Below are 17,453 nucleotides of genomic sequence, written 5' to 3' on the forward strand. Positions count from 1 at the left end.
CAGTCTAATCTACTTGTGGGGGGGAGGGTTGAGAACAGGTGGTGCTGATCAGTCTATTCTGTCCTTACATTTCTTTGGACATGTGACAAACTTCCCAATTCAGGTTTCCCCATACTTTGAAAAAAAAAAAATCAAAACTTAATGAACATACAGAATTTAGCCTTTTGTCTATTTTGAGAAAAGAAAGTTTCCTCCTAGAGTTATATTTTCAATTAAGTGCTAAATTAACCAGTAAACTCTAGGCAGAAAATCAACAAGTGTGGAGGTTAGGCTCTGCCCATGCTATTCTTTGTTTCTCAGGGTTATATGGTATTTTAAAGTTAATATCTACACCTGAAACTAATAAAATAATGTATGTCAGTTATACCTCAATAAAAAAAGAAAAAAAATACCAAAACTGTCAAGGTCATCAAAAACAATGAAAATCTAAGAAACTGTTACAGCAAATAAGAGACTAAGAAGATCCAGAAACTAAATGTAAGGTGGTATCCTGGAACAGAAAAAGCCATTAGGCAAAGTTTAAGGAATCTGAATGAACTAAGGACATTAGTTAATAATAACATATCAGTATTGGTTCACTAGTTATGGCAAGTATACCATGCTAATGTAAGATGTTAATAATAGAGAAACTGGGGGCAGGGCATATGGAAACTCTACCATTTTTCCAATTTTTCTGTAAATCTAAAACCATTCTAAAAAAAAGTTTATTTCAAACTCTGAAAAAAACAAGTTAGTATTACTAGCCTACCTAAAATTGGTTGTTACAGAAACAGATTTCTACAAAGAACCAAAAAAGCAATACTATTCTCATAAGTCTAGTATATGGTTCTTGAAAAATACAAAGAAAAAATACTACTTTTTAAGTGGACCAAGCACCAAATGCAAATAAGGACCCCTGCGTTTGCTTACCTAAATCTACTACCTCATTATGTAATCATTTTCACCTTACTTGTTTTGCCTCTTTAAAAAAAATAGTGCTAGAATCATGAGAATTGGCCTAGGGAAGGGAGAAGAAAATGTAATTAAGGGAAAAGACTACCTTTGCAGTAAAGGATAATTCACTATCAGCTAGAATGGGAAAAAGGGGGATCCTGGATATTAAACACGTATTTTTAAAAACTAAATATATAATCTCTGAAGAAAAAAGTGTATAAATGCAAGTTACTGTTTTAGTTCATATTCTGGGGGAAAAAAACTAAGGACCTGGCTGGATATGTTTTAAAAGCAAAAGGGCTAATTGTGTATGCAGAAGAAATAAATTTTTTTTTTTTTTTTTTTTTTTTTTTTTTTTTTTTTGCTGTACGCTGGCCTCTCACTGTTGTGGTCTCTCCCGTTGCGGAGCACAGGCTCTGGACGCGCAGGCTCAGCGGCCATGGCTCACGGGCCTAGCCGCTCCGCGGCATGTGGGAGCTTCCCAGACCGGGGTACGAACCCGTGTACCCTGCATCGGCAGGCGGACTCTCAACCACTGCGCCACCAGGGAAGCCCAGAAGAAATAAATTTTTTAAAATGCCTTTAGATCTTTAAGCATGTGAAAATTTGATTCAGCGAGTGAATAAAATACAGTATAGTCAGTTTAAGGGTGGAAAAAATGACCAAAACCTTACGGCCCCTCAAATTAATTCAATCTTCATTTTAACCCTAAGAGACACATAACTAAAAAACTTCTATGTTAGTCTTTAAGCCAATAAAGACTTTAAAGAGTATGCCTTTAATGAGAGAGCAGTATAAGATCAAGTACCTTATGTTTTAAATGACAAAACAAAAGCTTAGGTTTGGCGTACAGAACTGGAGAGGTATTCAATATTAGCCAATGAATAAGTAGAAAAGATCTTGAAAATGACTTGTTGGTCCTGAACTTAGAAAGGTGCCAATTTTGAAGTCATAATGAAGCAGATGGGACTAAAACCAATCTCATTATGTAACAGTCAAACCAACATTCTCTCAAAGTCCACTCATGTATTTATCTTTCAAACTAACTTATGAGAAAATGTGTTTGACTCCACTGTCTAATAGTTTGTAGAAAATTACAAATGCTTTCTAAAGTAAGGGCTGGTTCTCTACTGCTAAATGTTGAATTTAACTGAAAATCTAGCAGAGTGGCTGTATTAAATTTTAGAAAGAATTTGTCCAAGCAGACATTCTAAAATCAAGTCTGCTTAAAAAACATACTTGCGGCATAATTTGCAAGGGAAAATTCACTTGCAGGAATCAAGTGAAATAGTCCCCTGTGAATCAGATCTGTCACTCTCATTAATACTAAAAGAATTAACAAGGAGCTCATGACAATACCTTTATAAGATATTTTTAAGTTTACTTTTTAAAAAAACTAAAATTTAATAACTTTCAGACATACCTAGCAGAAATAGTATAACTGAACCATCTCATCAATCATTAATATTGATCAATATTTCACTTTTTAAAAATAAACTTTTTAAAACATTACTTTTTAAATTGTGGTAAAGTATACATAACCTAAAATTTACCATTTTAACCATTTTTAAGTGTACTATTGGTTCAGTACATTCACAGTGTTGTGCAACCAACCTCCAGAAATTAAAATAAACTTTTAACACTAGAGCTCATATGCTGACCTGAGAGGAGTGAAGATTTTTTTAAATAGTTTTTTTAAAAATTAATTAATTTATTTTTGGCTGCATTGGGTCTTTGTTGCTGCATGCGGGCTTTCTCTAGTTGCGGCGAGCTGGGGCTACCCTTCTTTGCGGTGCGGTGCACGGGCTCCTCATTGCAGTGGCTTCTCTTTGTTGCGGAGCATGGGCTCTAGGCACGCAGGCTTCAGCAGTTGTGGCTCACTGGCTTAGTTGCTCCGTGGCATGTGGGATCTTCCCGGACCAGGGCTTGAACCCCTGTCCCCTGCACTGGCAGGCAGATTCTTAACCACTGTGCCACCAGGCAAGCCCTAAAATAGTTGAATAAGAGTTTTAAACTATTTTATTATTGTCTATCAAGTCAACAGCAAAAAGTCAAATGTAACTTATTCTTTTACAACAGAACCTTTCTTGTTATAGAATTTGACAATCATTTTCCTTTGTTGAGGACATGTATAAAGTTTCCAAATGGAACCCAGGATGTGTGTAACTGCACGCTCGGGATTACCCTGAAATCTATCACCAATCAAACTGACTGATACGATGTTCCTTTCAAGTTAGCTGTCTCTTTAATCAAGTCCCTCACTGAAGGAATTTGAAATCACAAGCATACATCTATGCAGTAGTACTTCTATATAGAGACTGTAATTGAATCTTTTTTTTTTTTTAAGAAGACACCTTTTATTTCTAGGCCTCTACCTCAAGTGAAAATTCAACAATTCAGTTCACTGAGTTGTGTTTTGGCAGTCTACCTACAGGTTTCACAAACCACTTTTCAGAGAGGTATCTCAGGAGTTCATCAACTGGCAAACCTAATTAACTACAACTAGGCATTCAAGTGAACTACAGGGTACTCATTGGTTTCCTTTTTTCTCCCTGATTTGATATGTCATTGGACTACAGACACATTTCTTATTATAGAAAAGTTTCTGAACCTATATTCTGACCGTTCAACAAGTAGCAGTGATATGGGACCAGACTAGGGTCAATTTCAGACCTTATTCAGGACCGTACTGTTCTCTTGTAACTAAGAGTAAGAAGAACTGGTTGCAACCAAACTGAGTAACAACAGTAAATGTACAGGCAGAAAAGGACAACAGTTAAAGTTATACGGTTCTCATAGGTTGCATTTGGCCATCCAGTTGCATGTGTGAGACCCAGAACAGAAACAGAAAAGTACTGTTTAAATACATATAAAAACTGCGGTCCAAATTAAATCCATAACCATTGGTCACGTGATGAGCCCAGGGTGGCCTGATTTCTGTAATGGAACCAAACCTCCTAATCCTTGACTATTTGAAGGCTATCTAAAGCTCCTTTGGGGGCACTTGTTTCCTTCCTAGCTGCTGCGAAGTTAAAACAAGGGGCTTTAACTCCAAAGCTGGAAAGCTTTAGGCTAACACCCTGATTAGCGATTAACTACTTCTCTGAAAACCTGGAGCATGTTTTAAGCCTGGAGCATATGCCCGGCTTTCTAATTACTCTGTGTGCAGGCATCACCTCAGTGCTGTATAAATTAGCCATACTGTAAGCTCCACTTTAGATGCTGTGTGTAGTACCTATATAGAACGGCCCACGGCGGTTGGAGCCCTGCATGGACCCATTTGCTGAGCAGGGTGGGAAAGTTAGGTGGGTTCCACGAATGACCTCGTCTGATAATCCATAACCCCCATTCCACCTCCCTTCCAGGCGGTTTTCTGCGAGGTAGGATGAGCAACGAAGGGGTGAGGTGGGGTGAGGTAGGTGAGTGGCTTCCGAAGCTACCATGGGCTGGCAGGCGGGTACCTGTCCCTTCCCCGCCCTCCACCCATCCCCCGAGGGACGTCCTCATCTCCAGCTTATCTGTCAGCTCCTTGTGCATCTGCTCGTACTGCCGGCTCATGTCCTGGTTCCTCTCGAGCAGTGCCTTGCCCACTAGGGCCGCCAACACCAGATCCTTCTGCCGGATCACCGACAGCAGCTCGGGATCCTGGGCGGGCGGCGGCGGCGGCGGCTGCAGTCCGGCCACCTCGGCTAGAGGCCCGGGCCTGTCCTGAGGATGCTTCCCCGGGTCAGACGGCCGTTCCCCGGCCGCCAGCAACGCCAGCTCCTCTAACGCCAGTTCCAGCTCCGCGGGGCCCCGGGGAAGGAGATGAGGGCGGCGGCGGCAGGACTCACGACTGCGACCGCGGTGGTCAGCTAGGTGCAGCAGGCGCTGTTCGGCTCTGAGGGTGCTGAAGCGCGGCCGGCTAGGCCGAGGCACAAGGCAGACGACGCCCGCGCGCGCCAGGCCACAGTGGGGAGGGGCCCCGCCGCCTCGCCCCGCCCCTCCCGCTCGCCGGCGGCGAGGGTCCCCTCCCCCGCCCCCCGGGCTCAGCTGCTCATAGGGCGCTGGGGAGGAGGAATGGGTGGCAAAGGAAAGGCTGAGGAAGGGAAGACTGAGGGGACACGAAGCGGGAGGGATGTTGCAAGGAGGGAGCAACGGGTTTTCATCCGCCCTGTTGAGCTCCATGTCTCTCGACTCGGCGGCAGCCCCAGCAGCAGCGGCGGCGGCGGCAACGGCGGCTCCACATCGCGCGCCGCACGGCCCGGCCAGCTCCTTCCTGCCAGCCTCTGCTCCTTCAGTTCACCGGGCCGGCCGCACCCCGCCCCAAGCTTCCTGCCGCGCCCCCTCTCCCCGCCCCTTGCCGGCTCCTGTCGCGCGGGGGCACCTGTTCGCTGTGCCCGCGAGGGATTCAGCGGTTCGTGGGTCTTCTCAGCGACGCCCAGGAGGCGCCGACGGCCTCAAGGCCTGCGCTGCGCGCGCCACTTGTGGAGACGCTGGGCTCATCACTAACGGTCCGGGCAGCTCCCCGGCGCAGCCACGCCCCGGGCCTCAGGTCCACCTCGGGGTGTGGCCCCGCCCCCAGCACGCTCACCTCGGGGTGTGGCCTCACGCGCACCTTGGACAAGGCCCCGCCCCCAGCCTCGTTCTCACCTCAGGCACCGCCTGGACCCTGGCCTCGCTCCCGCTTCTGGGCTGGGGCGTTTCTCTGTGTTCGATGGGTCTCAGTCTTAGGTGGTCTCCAAGGGGACTGAGGACATTCCTCCAGCCACGGATTTTGGGTCTGAGCCCCCGCGAGAGCTAAGCAGTCAGGAGATGGAGCCCTAGAGAGCCATAGGAGAAGAGATGACTTCAGAAACCCAGCATCTTAATGCTGACGACTCAGGGATATAAGGGACCAGCTGCCTTGGAGATCAGCAGCCCCGAAAGAAAGGGTTTATGTTGACAAATAAAGGAGAAAAACTGCTCACAGGGACTTCCCTCGTGGCGCAGTGGTTAAGAATCCGCCTGCCAATGCAGGGGACACAGATTCAAGCCCTGGTCCTGGAAGATCTCACATGCTGTGGAGCAACTAAGCCCATGCGCCACAACTACTGGACCGGCGCTCTAGAGTCCGTGAGCCACAACTACTGAGCCCACGTGCCACAACTACTGAAGCCCACGTGCCTAGAGCCTGTGCTCCGCAAAGAGAAGCCACCGCAATGAGAAGCCTGAGCAACGAAGAGTAGCCCCCGCTCACCGCAACTAGAGGAAGCCCACGCGCAGCAAGGAAGACCCAACACAGCCAAAAATAAATAATTAAATAAATTTTAAAAAATCACACTGGAAGATCATGATTTATGTGATCTTCTTGTGGTAAAAGACACAGGTCTGCCATGTTTACACTGCCTGCCCTACCCTGGGGGCTCTAAAAAACAAAAAAAAGTTTGTTTCAGCTATTTATTCTTCCTTGACACAGACTTGCAGCCTATCTTTCCCCAAAGGTCTTTGTCTTGCCTTCCTTAAACTCAATGGTCCTACTCCATTAGACTTGCCTGTTATTGTAAGAATGAACTATTACAATGCTGACTCTACTTTCTGAAGATCTTTCCTCACAATGTTCCCCTGCCTAACCTGACTAGGAAGTGATCATTTTCTACTACAGGTGTGGCCCTAAGTACTATCTTCCTGTGAATAATCAAAGAAGACCAGCCCAAGTTTGGAGAACTATTAATAATAGTGATTCTTACACGTTTTGGTCCCAGAATCTCTCACTCTTAAAAATCAAAGATCTCAAAAACCTTTAGTTTATAGGGGTTTAGATATATACTGTATTAAAAATTAAAACTGAAAAAAATATTTATTTAAAAATACTTATAATAAACCCATTACATGTTAACATAATGTATTTAATGAAAAATAACTATATATTCCCAAATCAAAAAAAATGAGCAAGAGGAGTGACATTATTTTTTATTTTTGCAAATCTCTTTAATGTTGGCTTAATTGCAGAAAATGGATTTTTATATCTGCCTCTCCATTCAATGTAGTCATGTTTCATTTTGGTTGAAATATATGAAGAAAATTTGGTCTCCCAAAGATTTGGTTGGGAAGAGGAGGAATATTTTAACAGCCTTTTCTGATTGTTGAGGGTATTTTTCCTTGATAACATACCAAAACTCAACAAGTGATAGCAATGTGGAATCAAAAACCATATCAAGGAAATCCATTGATCTTTCTTCCACTTGAAGGGCTCTTTTACCCATGTGTGATTGATTCTTTTTTATTGTTTTTTTGTGATTGAGTCTTTCACAGTATGTATCAGTCATTTGGAAAATACTAGTTCCCTAAGTTATGCAGATCTTCCAAATATTTTTACATGTCATTATACTATATATTAAAAAATCCCATTCATTAATATCACCACTCTCTCATCAGAAGAGTCTTCACGTGTTCGTGAGCTATCAAGCTCACTGAGGTGGATTTGAGTTTTCCAAAATTCTTATTTCCACTGCAAAGCTCCAACTTTATCATTGGTAACCACAGTGTCTATTGTTTTCCTTGAAGTGACAGTCTTTTTTTTTTTAATGAGTTTGGTCTTTTTTAAGATTAATTAATTAATTTAATTATTTATTTTTGGCTGCGTTGGGTCTTTGTTGCTGCACGCGGGCTTTCTCTAGTTGCAGCGAGCGGGGGCTACTCTTGGTTGTGGTTTGCAGGATTCTCATTGCAGTGGCTTCTCTTGTTGCGGAGCACGGGCTCTAGGGGCACGGGCTTCAGCAGTTGTAGCTCGCAGGCTCTAGAGCGCAGGCTCAGTAGTTGTGGCACGCGGGCTTAGTTGTTCCGCGGCATGTGGGATCTTCACAGACCAGGGCTCGAGCTCGTGTCCCCTGCATTGGCAGGCGGATTCTTAACCACTGCACCACCAGGGAAGCCCCAAAGTGACAGTCCTGCTACATACATTTTTGAGAAAATATCTGCCAAATACCCAAACCTGAATACCATAGTCTGTCTGTCATTCATTCAAGCAAAAATGGTGTTCCATGAAAAATGTGGCTAGTTCAACTCCTAACTCAAACGGTGGTGCAAGTGTTTTCTCTCAATACAGCAACGTACTTAGGTATGCAGCAGAAGTGCTTTATGGATACTTCCTGTTTCATCACATGGAGTATTAAAAAGATACGTACTCAAGGATCAGGATTTAATAAGAGTACTGCTTTGTCAGGCACATTCTCAAATCAAACTAGCTTTTTTTCTTCTTGTGAGCACATAGTAGTGAAGAATAACACATCAACCAGTACACTTTGGTACCACTGCCATGATCATGCTAAGGTATCAGCCATGTTATCTACACTGTTCTTTTTGCACCACCAATGCCACTGTCAACACAGTGAAAAACAAAAATAGTATTAGACAATTAGTATTATGTTTACTAATATGAAATTATGAAATAAGATATGAGATTACAAAATTAGTTTTACTGTTATTAATATAGTTAGAATTACTGTCACCGAAATTATAGTGCTTACTTTGCTGACTCTCTGGAAGGGTCTTTGGGACTTCAGGAGTTGATGAACCACACTTTAAGAATTGCTGACTTAGAGCCATTCAAGACAGGTCAACCTTAAGCTAAGAAGAATGAACAAGTACCTCCCCACATGGAAATTAGTTCCAGGATTCAAAACTCATCAAAGCAAAGATGTGAAAACCCTCAGACTTCTAAGAAACTTATTATTTATTTTATTCTGCTTCATACTAGAATAATAGTGGCTAAAATATATTTAGTATTTCATTCCTTAAATCCTTTATATGACATCTCATTTAATCCCCACAATAACCCTGTAATGCTGGTATGTAACACCAGTATATACTAGGACATGATACTATGATGCTGTCTAACTCTAAAGTGCTTGCTCTTAGTTACTAAGCTTCATATTTTTATCATTTTTGTATTCCTTTAAAATACATTTGCATCAGTATTCCTTTGGGTACCTGGATACTTTGGTGATCTCAGGTATGACCCATCTTAACAGACCATGGATGGATTTCCACATAAATGCTGTCACATCACTAAGGACAAAGCATGAAAATTTCTTTCTTAGAAATCCTAGCATTTCCAAACATGACAACACTCATTAAATTTCCTGAAGTTGTTTATTTTTATTAGCCTCTTGATCTGTGAAAACTGGAAAGTGTAAAAGACAAAATATTTTCCAGAAAACTTGTTTTTGAAAGGTCAAGCGTTGAAGAAACACGAGGAGCTGGCAAAACACGTAATAAAGCAGTTTTACACTTGGCATTTTCATTCAGCAATTACAAGTGTGTGTGCGTTTTTTAAAGTTTTATATTTATTTATGAACTAGTCATGGGAACATAAAAAGTCTCAAAAATTCCTAAAATATTACCCAATAGCTTTTTATGTTTTTTTGGAGGTGGACTGACGTAACGTTTGCAGAATGTGGTGTGTGTACCTCCAGTGCTTCTCAACTTGGTTTTTAAGGGAAAAACATTAACTTCAGTGGCTGATGCTCAGTAGCACCAGTCTTTAGCAGAGGCCCTGCCCTGCCTGGTGTCGGAGTGTGATTTCTCTGCTACTCACCACAGGGCCCCAGCTCGCTCTGCTGGGACTCCTTCCCAGCCCCTCCCACCTCTAGGTTCTCACCTTGGCAGCCCCTCACACCTTTCCCTTCACCCTCCAGGGTCCTCTCCTGGGCCTCAACCCCACCCCACACTCCCTTTTCCCTTTTTCCCTTAGGTTGTTATTAAGATAAAAAGATTTCATGTATGGGGACTTCCCTGGTGGTCCAGTGGTTAAGACTCCATGGTTCCAATGCCGGGGGCACGGGTTTGATCCCTGGTCGGGTAACTAAGATCCCACATGCCCACGGCACAGCCAGAAAAGAAAAAAAAAAAAAGAAAAGAAAAAAGATTTCATGTATGTACAACACTTAAAATGGTGCCTGGCACATGGTAGGCACAGTGTGGGTGCTTGATAAATAAGTAAAAAATACATAAAATAACTGAGCACAAATTTCTCCCTCTGACACCATGATCCTTCATACCTTTTATGTCTGACCTTTTTTCCTTTATATGCCTGTTTCCCCCAGGGATTGAACCCGTGCCCTCTGCAGTGGAAGCACGGAGTCTTAAGCACTGGACTGCCAGGGAAACCGCGGACCTCTCGCTGTTGTGGCCTCTCCCGTTGCAGAGCACAGGCTCCGGACGCGCAGGCTCAGCGGCCATGGCTCACGGGCCCAGCCGCTCCGCGGCATGTGGGATCTTCCCGGACCGGGGCACAAACCCGTGTCCCCTGCATCGGTATGCGGACTCTCAACCACTGCGCCACCAGGCAAGCCCTGTTTCCTTTTTAAATAGATTTATTAAGTTAAAAAATCAACTCATATGAAAATAATAAATAAAAATTAAATGGCATTGGATATAGCAAAATCATGATGGTGGTATGCAAATGACTAAAGTTGGCCTATAGTGGAGTTATTGACAGTGATGACCTGGGGTTCCTGGATTAGATCCACCATTTACCAGCTGTGTGTATTTGAGCAAGGCGTTCAGTGTGTTTGGGCTTTGGTTTCCTCATCTGTATGGTGCAAGGTTGGGCTGGATGATCATCTCTTCATCCCTTAAACCACTGGTTCTCAACTTGGGGTGATTTTGCACCCTGGGGACATTGGGCAATATCTAGAGACATTTTTGATTTTCACAACTGGGAATGGGGGTTGCTACTGGCATCTAATGGGTAGAAGCCAGAGATGCTGCTAAACACTCTACGATGCATAGCACAGCCTCCCACAACAAGAATTATCTGTCCCTAAATGCCAGTATTGCCGAGGTCAGGAAACCCTGATCTAAAACAATAGGCTTGGACTTCCCTGGTGGTGCAGTGGTTAAGAATCCCTCTGCCAATGCAGGGGACACAGGTTCGATCCCTGGTCAGGGAAGATCCTACATGACGAGGAACAACTAAGCCTGTGCTCCACAACTACTGAGCCCGTGTGCCGCAACTACTGAAGTCTGTGGGCCTAGAGCCTGTGCTCCGCAACAAGAGAAGCCACCGCAGTGAGAAGCCTTCACACCACAAGGAAGAGTAGCACCCGCTCGCTGCAACTTGAGAAAGCCCGCACCCAGCAATGAAGACCCAACACCGCCAAAAATATATAAATTTAAAAAATAAATAAATTTATAAAAAAATAAAACAATAGGCTTCTGGGACTTCCCTGGCAGTCCAGTGGTTAAGACTCTGCGCTTCCACTGCTGGGGGCAGGGGTTTGATCCCTGGTTTGGGAACTAAGATCTCACATGCTGCAAGGCGTGGCCAAGAAAATCAATCAATCAATCAAACAATAGGCTTCTACAATCTGACCATGGGATTTGTTGCCCAAGAAATACATAAGTGGGTTATACACAAGAGAGGCTGCGATGTGAGCCCAAGTGTGCCTTTGGTTGCTCTTAGGAATTCCCATCTGGAAACCAACCCATAATAGAGCTAGACCACTCAGGCAAACAAATAAACAACAAAACCCTTCTGTTTTGGGCTGAATGGCTCCCAACATTGATTAAATTTCTCCCTACTTCCCCCTCCCTCTTCTAGTGATTTGGTGGTCTCCACTGCTCAAACTCATCAGAAAACAACTGCTTTATCCTCGAGAGTTGGCTATTTTTGGTTCTTCCAATGCCCAGATCTAGAAAGATTTGTGATTTAATTTTGTGTTCACACTTTCCTGCTTTTCAATGATCTTGGCCCTAAACACACTACTGATGAGTTTTGTACATATATCAGTCATCTGACGCTATTTTTAGACGTTGTCTAGTTTTATTTCATTTCAAGAACATTTGTTATGTCTTGTTCTTCCTGCATCACACTCTGATTTAATCTGTTGGCAGGCAAGTTATTTATACCTATTGATACTGCTCATAGTAACACTGTTTTTTAAGTGAATTCCCCCCACCCCCATTTTTCTCCTTTATATTTCTCTGTCAATTTCAGAGTAAAGTGATTGTAGAAGTAGTGTACCACCCAGTGCCAGAACACCTGAAAACCTTTGCTGGTGGATAGGTAAAATGCTTTTAATCTATTTTTCATAGTTTGTGTTATCATTGCTATAACTACACTTCTTGCTCTTGATAAAAGCCTATGTGGGCTTCTTGGGGCCTTTCTGTGATAAGAGGACTAGGTTTAACTGCATGCTCTGCAGACTGTAGTTATGTGTGTGTCTGGGGTGCATATGTGGGCATGTTCAGTGTTCTGGGAAGATAGGTGGAATAATGCACCAGTTAATATTGGTAATTTAATTTATACTTGACAGTGGCTGGGAGAAATAAGATCTTATTGATGATTAAATTTTTATGGGTGAATTAATTTTTTTAAATTCCCAAGTTATAAAGAAGTCCAATGGATTGTACAGTTATCAAGGCAGTTGTCCAGTAAGTATTTATTAAGTAACCATCAGAAGTTGGTATGGGTTTAGAATTAACATTATGTGAGCCATTTAGGATTTATGAAAACACAAATCCCTATCCTCAAAAAGAATTCCACCACTGCTTGTGTAAGAGAGTGTGGTCAAACCGGGCCATCACCAGTCTCCTATGGCTTCTCTATAGCTCACACCAGAGGAAATATAATATAGTGGATAAGACCATAGTTTCTAGGGCAATACAGTTTCAAGTTGAGGCTCCCCCAGTTACTAGCTGAATAACCCTGGGTGAATTAGTTAATCTCTCTGACTACCATGCATTATGTAAGTAAATAATCTTTTTCACTAATGTGTTCTTAAGGCCTAGCACAGTGCCTAAGATAGAGTAGGACCTGGATACATTTTAATAATGAATGATGCATGTAAAGCACTTAGTACACTGCCTAGCACATAGTCAATGCTCACTCAAGAGGTTTAAAAAAAAATACCTTGACCTCAGAATGCCAGATGGGTTACATATTAACTTGGTCTGTGTGGTTGGTATTAACCTCTTCATTTATCTAGAACATTAATTGTATAGAAACTGTGGTGTTGGATATTATGTAGGGGAAACAAAAATGTATATGTTATGACGCTTGCCCTCAAAAAGTTTACAATTTAATAAATAATAATAAACATGAACAGAAAAACCTATAATTATAACCAGTATTGAATTATATTAAACAGTATATTAAATACCTTATAAATTATGCTATGTGATTTTTTGAATTCTGAGAAGGGAGGTATTATCAGATAGAGTGGCACAAAATTAGAAGTCTGTGTGCTTTTTATTATCACTATAAGCTGGCAGTTCTAAACAATGTCAGTGGCAACATACTCTCATCTCCCCCCTTGGCATGCCTCTGACAATATTTGACAAAATTGATCAAGGAATACTTCATGACTGTAGCCCTTAAAGGACATAGGGGATTTTATGGGCAAAGATGGAAGGCAAAGCAAGTAGAGAGAACAGCTTCTCCAAAGACACAGGGGCGGGACATTGTGTTTGGAGAACAGCCAAGGAGGGAGAATAAAGTTGTAAAGATAAAGATAGGTTGGCACTGGCTTGCAGAAGAAGGAAAAATGCCATTTATTGAGTGCCTATGATGGATGGCCAAAGGATTGGCTTACATTATATTGCTTAAACCTTACAATAATCTTTCCAGATGAGTATTATTACCCCCATTTTATAGATGTGGAAACCGGTTCTGAGAGGGTCAGGGTCTTGCCCCAAGTCCTGCAACTAGTACAGGGCAGAGTTGGTATTTGAACAGAGATCAGTTTGCTTATAAAACCTGTGGTCTTCCCACCTATGTAGCCTTGAATGCTAAGCCAAAGACAATGGGGAGCCACTGGAGATTTTAAAATCGTGAAGTCCTCTGAATAAAGCTGTAGTTCAGGAAGATTCATCTGGCACTGGTGTTGAGGATGAGCTCACCGTGAGAGCTGGGAATCAGGGAGGCCAGTTATGAGGCTGCTGGAAGAGTCTAGATGAAAGGGATGATGGAAATGGAGAAAAGATGTCAGAGAGGCTGAAAAGAAAGAATTGCTAGGGGACATTCCTGGTTGCGCAGTGGTTAAGAATCCTCCTACCAATGCAGGGGGACACGGGTTCAAGCCCTGGTCCGGGAAGATCCCACACGCCGCGTAGCAACTAAGCCCATGCTCCACAACTACTGAACCTGTGCTCTAGAGCCTTTGAGCCACAACTGCTGAAGCCCACATACCCTAGAGCCCGTGCTCTGCAACAAGAGAAGCCACTGCAATGAGAAGCCCGTGAACCGCAACGAAGAGTAGCCCCTGCTCGCCACAACTAAAGAAAGCCTGAGTGCAGCAACGAAGACCCAACGCAGCCAAAAAGAAAAGAAAAGGAAGAAGGAATTGCTAGGACTTGGAGACTGATTAGAGATTAGTGAGTGGGAGTGAGGAAAAAGAAGAGGATGCAGACATGCCTCTGAGGTTACTAACCTGGACAACAGAATGATGGTGCTATTGCCAGAAACAAGAAAGCCAGAAAAAGAGAGAGAATCACATAAATAGGCCCTTTGATTTGTCTATGGTTGAGGACATGTGGCCTATACAGAGAAATAAGACAAGCATGTAATCAGTATAAAAATAACAATTCTAAGAGTGAGTTGTTGATGAGATATTGGTCAAGAATCGTATCATTGGGCTTGAAAATGAAAAGAGTTTCCTCATCTGGAAGAAATCTTCTTAAAGGAAGCTACTGAATGGAAAAGAAGGGCTAGAATACTTGACAGGAGGAGAAAGGTTGTTCTTTGTGATTGGAAAAACGTAAGTCAAGGCCTGGGGATAGGAAACGGCTAACCATGGCTCCATGCCTGCGGGAATGGAAGCATTCCCTTTTACTGGGCCAGGGTGACTACAGGTGGAGTGACCATTTCCCCCATCTTCCCCAATTCCCACCTGCAAGCAAAGAGCACTGGACTTCTCTTCCCGACAGCCCACTCCACTCCTCCACGCCCCATCTAATAAAGGAAAGGCTTAGGGAGAGAAGCAGCCCCCCCGATGGGTTTAGAAAATAATTGCACAGAAGAAAGCTGTATGCACGTTTTATTATACATTTGCATTTACAAAAATCAAGAGTTTGCAAAGGCTTATATTCAAGAAGGCATATGGAATCGCCCAATTAAAAGAAAAGAAGATGGTAAGGACTCAAAAACTGGTTACAGAATTTAAGAAAAACCAAGCAATACATCAAAGGTATAAATCTGCATTTCCCTGGGGTCTCAATTGAGTGATTCAGCTTTTGCAGTAAGTGGGTCAGAAAACTGTTAATCCTACAATGATTTTGTTCAACTGCACTCAGCTGGTACATTTCTTTCTTGCAGATCTTAAAAAACAAGTATGTTAAGATTGTTGAAGTTGATGTTAACCCAATATCAAATTGCTTTGTTTATCAACCACGAATAATATATTTATTTTCTTGATTGAAGTCTGTCCTTTTAATTGGCAAGTAGTGACAATATTGTTTGTGGTTTTACTTTGAAATGTTGTGTTTTGTGTTGCACAGCTCTATGGTATAACTGATACACTGATACCGTATAATAGGGAGTCTCAACCAGAATGAAATTTAACAGGATAAAACATTACATTGCAAGGGGACAAATATAGGAGCTGAGATATATTGTTTTTTTTGTTTAAGATGTTGGGGGTAGGAGTCTATTAGTTTATTTATTTATTTTTGCTGTGTTGGGTCTTCGTTTCTGTGCGAGGGCTTTCTCTAGTTGTGGCAAGCGGGGGCCACTCTTCATCGGGGTGCGCGGGCCTCTCACTGTCGCGGCCTCTCCTGTTGCGGAGCACAGGCTCCAGACGCGGAGGCTCAGTAGTTGTGGCTCACGGGCCTAGTTGCTCCGCGGCATGTGGGATCCTCCCAGACCAGGGCTCGAACCCGTGTCCCCTGCATTAGCAGGCAGATTCTCAACCACTGCGCCACCAGGGAAGCCCCAATATATTGGTTTTGTGGAGACAGAACTCAGGTTTAAAAACATAAGCCATGAGTCAGCATGGAAGAGCTACTTTTTTCAGTTGTGGTAAAACTCGTATAACATAAAATTTACCATTTTAACCTTTTGTTTGTTTGTTTGTTTGTTTTGTGGTACGCGAGCCTCTCACTGTTGTGGCCTCTCCCGTTGCGGAGCACAGGCTCCGGACGCGCAGGCTCAGCGGCCATGGCTCACGGGCCCAGCTGCTCCGCGGCATGTGGGATCTTCCCAGACCAGGGCACGAACCCGTGTCCCCTGCATCGGCAGGCGGACTCTCAACCACTGCGTCACCAGGGAAGCCCCATTTTAACCATTTTTAATTGTACAGTTCAGAGGCATTAAGTACATCATATTGTTGTGCAACCGTCACCACCATCCAACCATAGAACTCTTTTCATCTTGCAAAACTGAAACTCTGTACCAATTAAAAACTAACTCCCCATTCCCTTTTCTCCTCAGCCCCTGACAACCACTGTTGTCCCTTCTGTCTCTATGAATTTGACTCTTCTACGTAACTCATATAAGTGGAATCATACAGTATATGTCCTTTTGTGACTGGCTCCTTTCACTTAGCATAATGTCCTCAAGGTTCATCCATGTTGTAGCATGTGTCAGAATTTCCTTCCTTTTTAAGACCAAATAATATTCCACTGCATGTATACACCACATTTTGTTTATCCATTCATCATTTTATAGACGCTTGTGTGGCTTCCACCTTTTGACTATTGTGAATAATGCTGCTATGAACACGAGTGTACAAATATCTCTTTGAGTCCCTGCTTTCAATTCTTTTGAGTATATACCCAGAAGTGGAATTGCCAGATCATATGGTAATCCTATTTTTAATTTTTTGAGGAACTGCCATACTGTTTTCCACAGTGATGGGAGAGCTATTTTAAAGTCATCTGCCATTGAGATGTACTTTCACTGAGATGTACATTCATTCCTTCACTCTCCTTCTTTCAACAAACATTACTGAGGAATTGCCTTGTATAATGACTATGCTAGGCTTTATAATGTTTATAGATAAGACTTATTTGGTGGCACAAAAGGGATCTGTAGAATAAATATACAGTGGGGCTTCCCTGGTGGCGCAGTGGTTGAGAGTCCGCCTGCCAATGCAGGGGACAAGGGTTCATGCCCCGGTCCGGGAAGAGCCCACATGCCGTGGAGCGGCTGGGCCCGTGAGCCATGGCCGCTGAGCCTGTGTGGCCGGAGCCTGTGCGTACCGCAAAAAAAAAAAACAAAAACGCGGGCCTCTCACTGTTGTGGCCTCTCCCGTTGGGGAGCACAGACTCCGGACACGCAGGCTCAGCGGCCATGGCTCACAGGACCAGCCGCTCCGCGGCATGTGGGATCCTCCCGGACCGGTGCACGAACCCGTATCCCTTGAATCGGCAGGCGGACCCCCAACCACTGTGCCACCAGGGAAGCCCTCAGCTGTGGAAAGTTTTGTTTTTTTGTTGTTTTTTTTTTTTGCGGTACGCGGGCCTCTCACTGTTGTGGCCTCTCCTGTTGTGGAGCACAAGCTCCGGACGCGCAGGCTCAGCGGCCATGGCTTACGGGCCCAGCCGCTCCGCGGCATGTG

The 17,453-nt window shown here is 43.4% G+C and overlaps 1 protein-coding gene across 2 annotated transcripts in view; it reads right to left on the minus strand.

Annotated features, from left to right (window-relative positions):
• Positions 1-5,237, minus strand: part of LOC132435887 (uncharacterized) — a 33,799-nt gene extending 28,562 nt beyond the window's left edge. For both annotated transcript variants that reach the window (XR_009521670.1, XM_060028075.1), the window contains exon 1: positions 4,169-5,237. Coding sequence is in view for 1 of the 2 variants with exons in the window: in XM_060028075.1 (XP_059884058.1) it covers positions 4,169-5,100 (932 nt within the window). In the remaining variant the exon portion in view is untranslated. The remainder of the gene's footprint in view (positions 1-4,168) is intronic.
• Between the last annotated feature and the right edge of the window lie 12,216 nt (positions 5,238-17,453).

This window comes from Delphinus delphis, chromosome 13 (genome assembly GCF_949987515.2).
Source record: "Delphinus delphis chromosome 13, mDelDel1.2, whole genome shotgun sequence".
Classification (NCBI taxonomy): domain Eukaryota; kingdom Metazoa; phylum Chordata; class Mammalia; order Artiodactyla; family Delphinidae; genus Delphinus; species Delphinus delphis.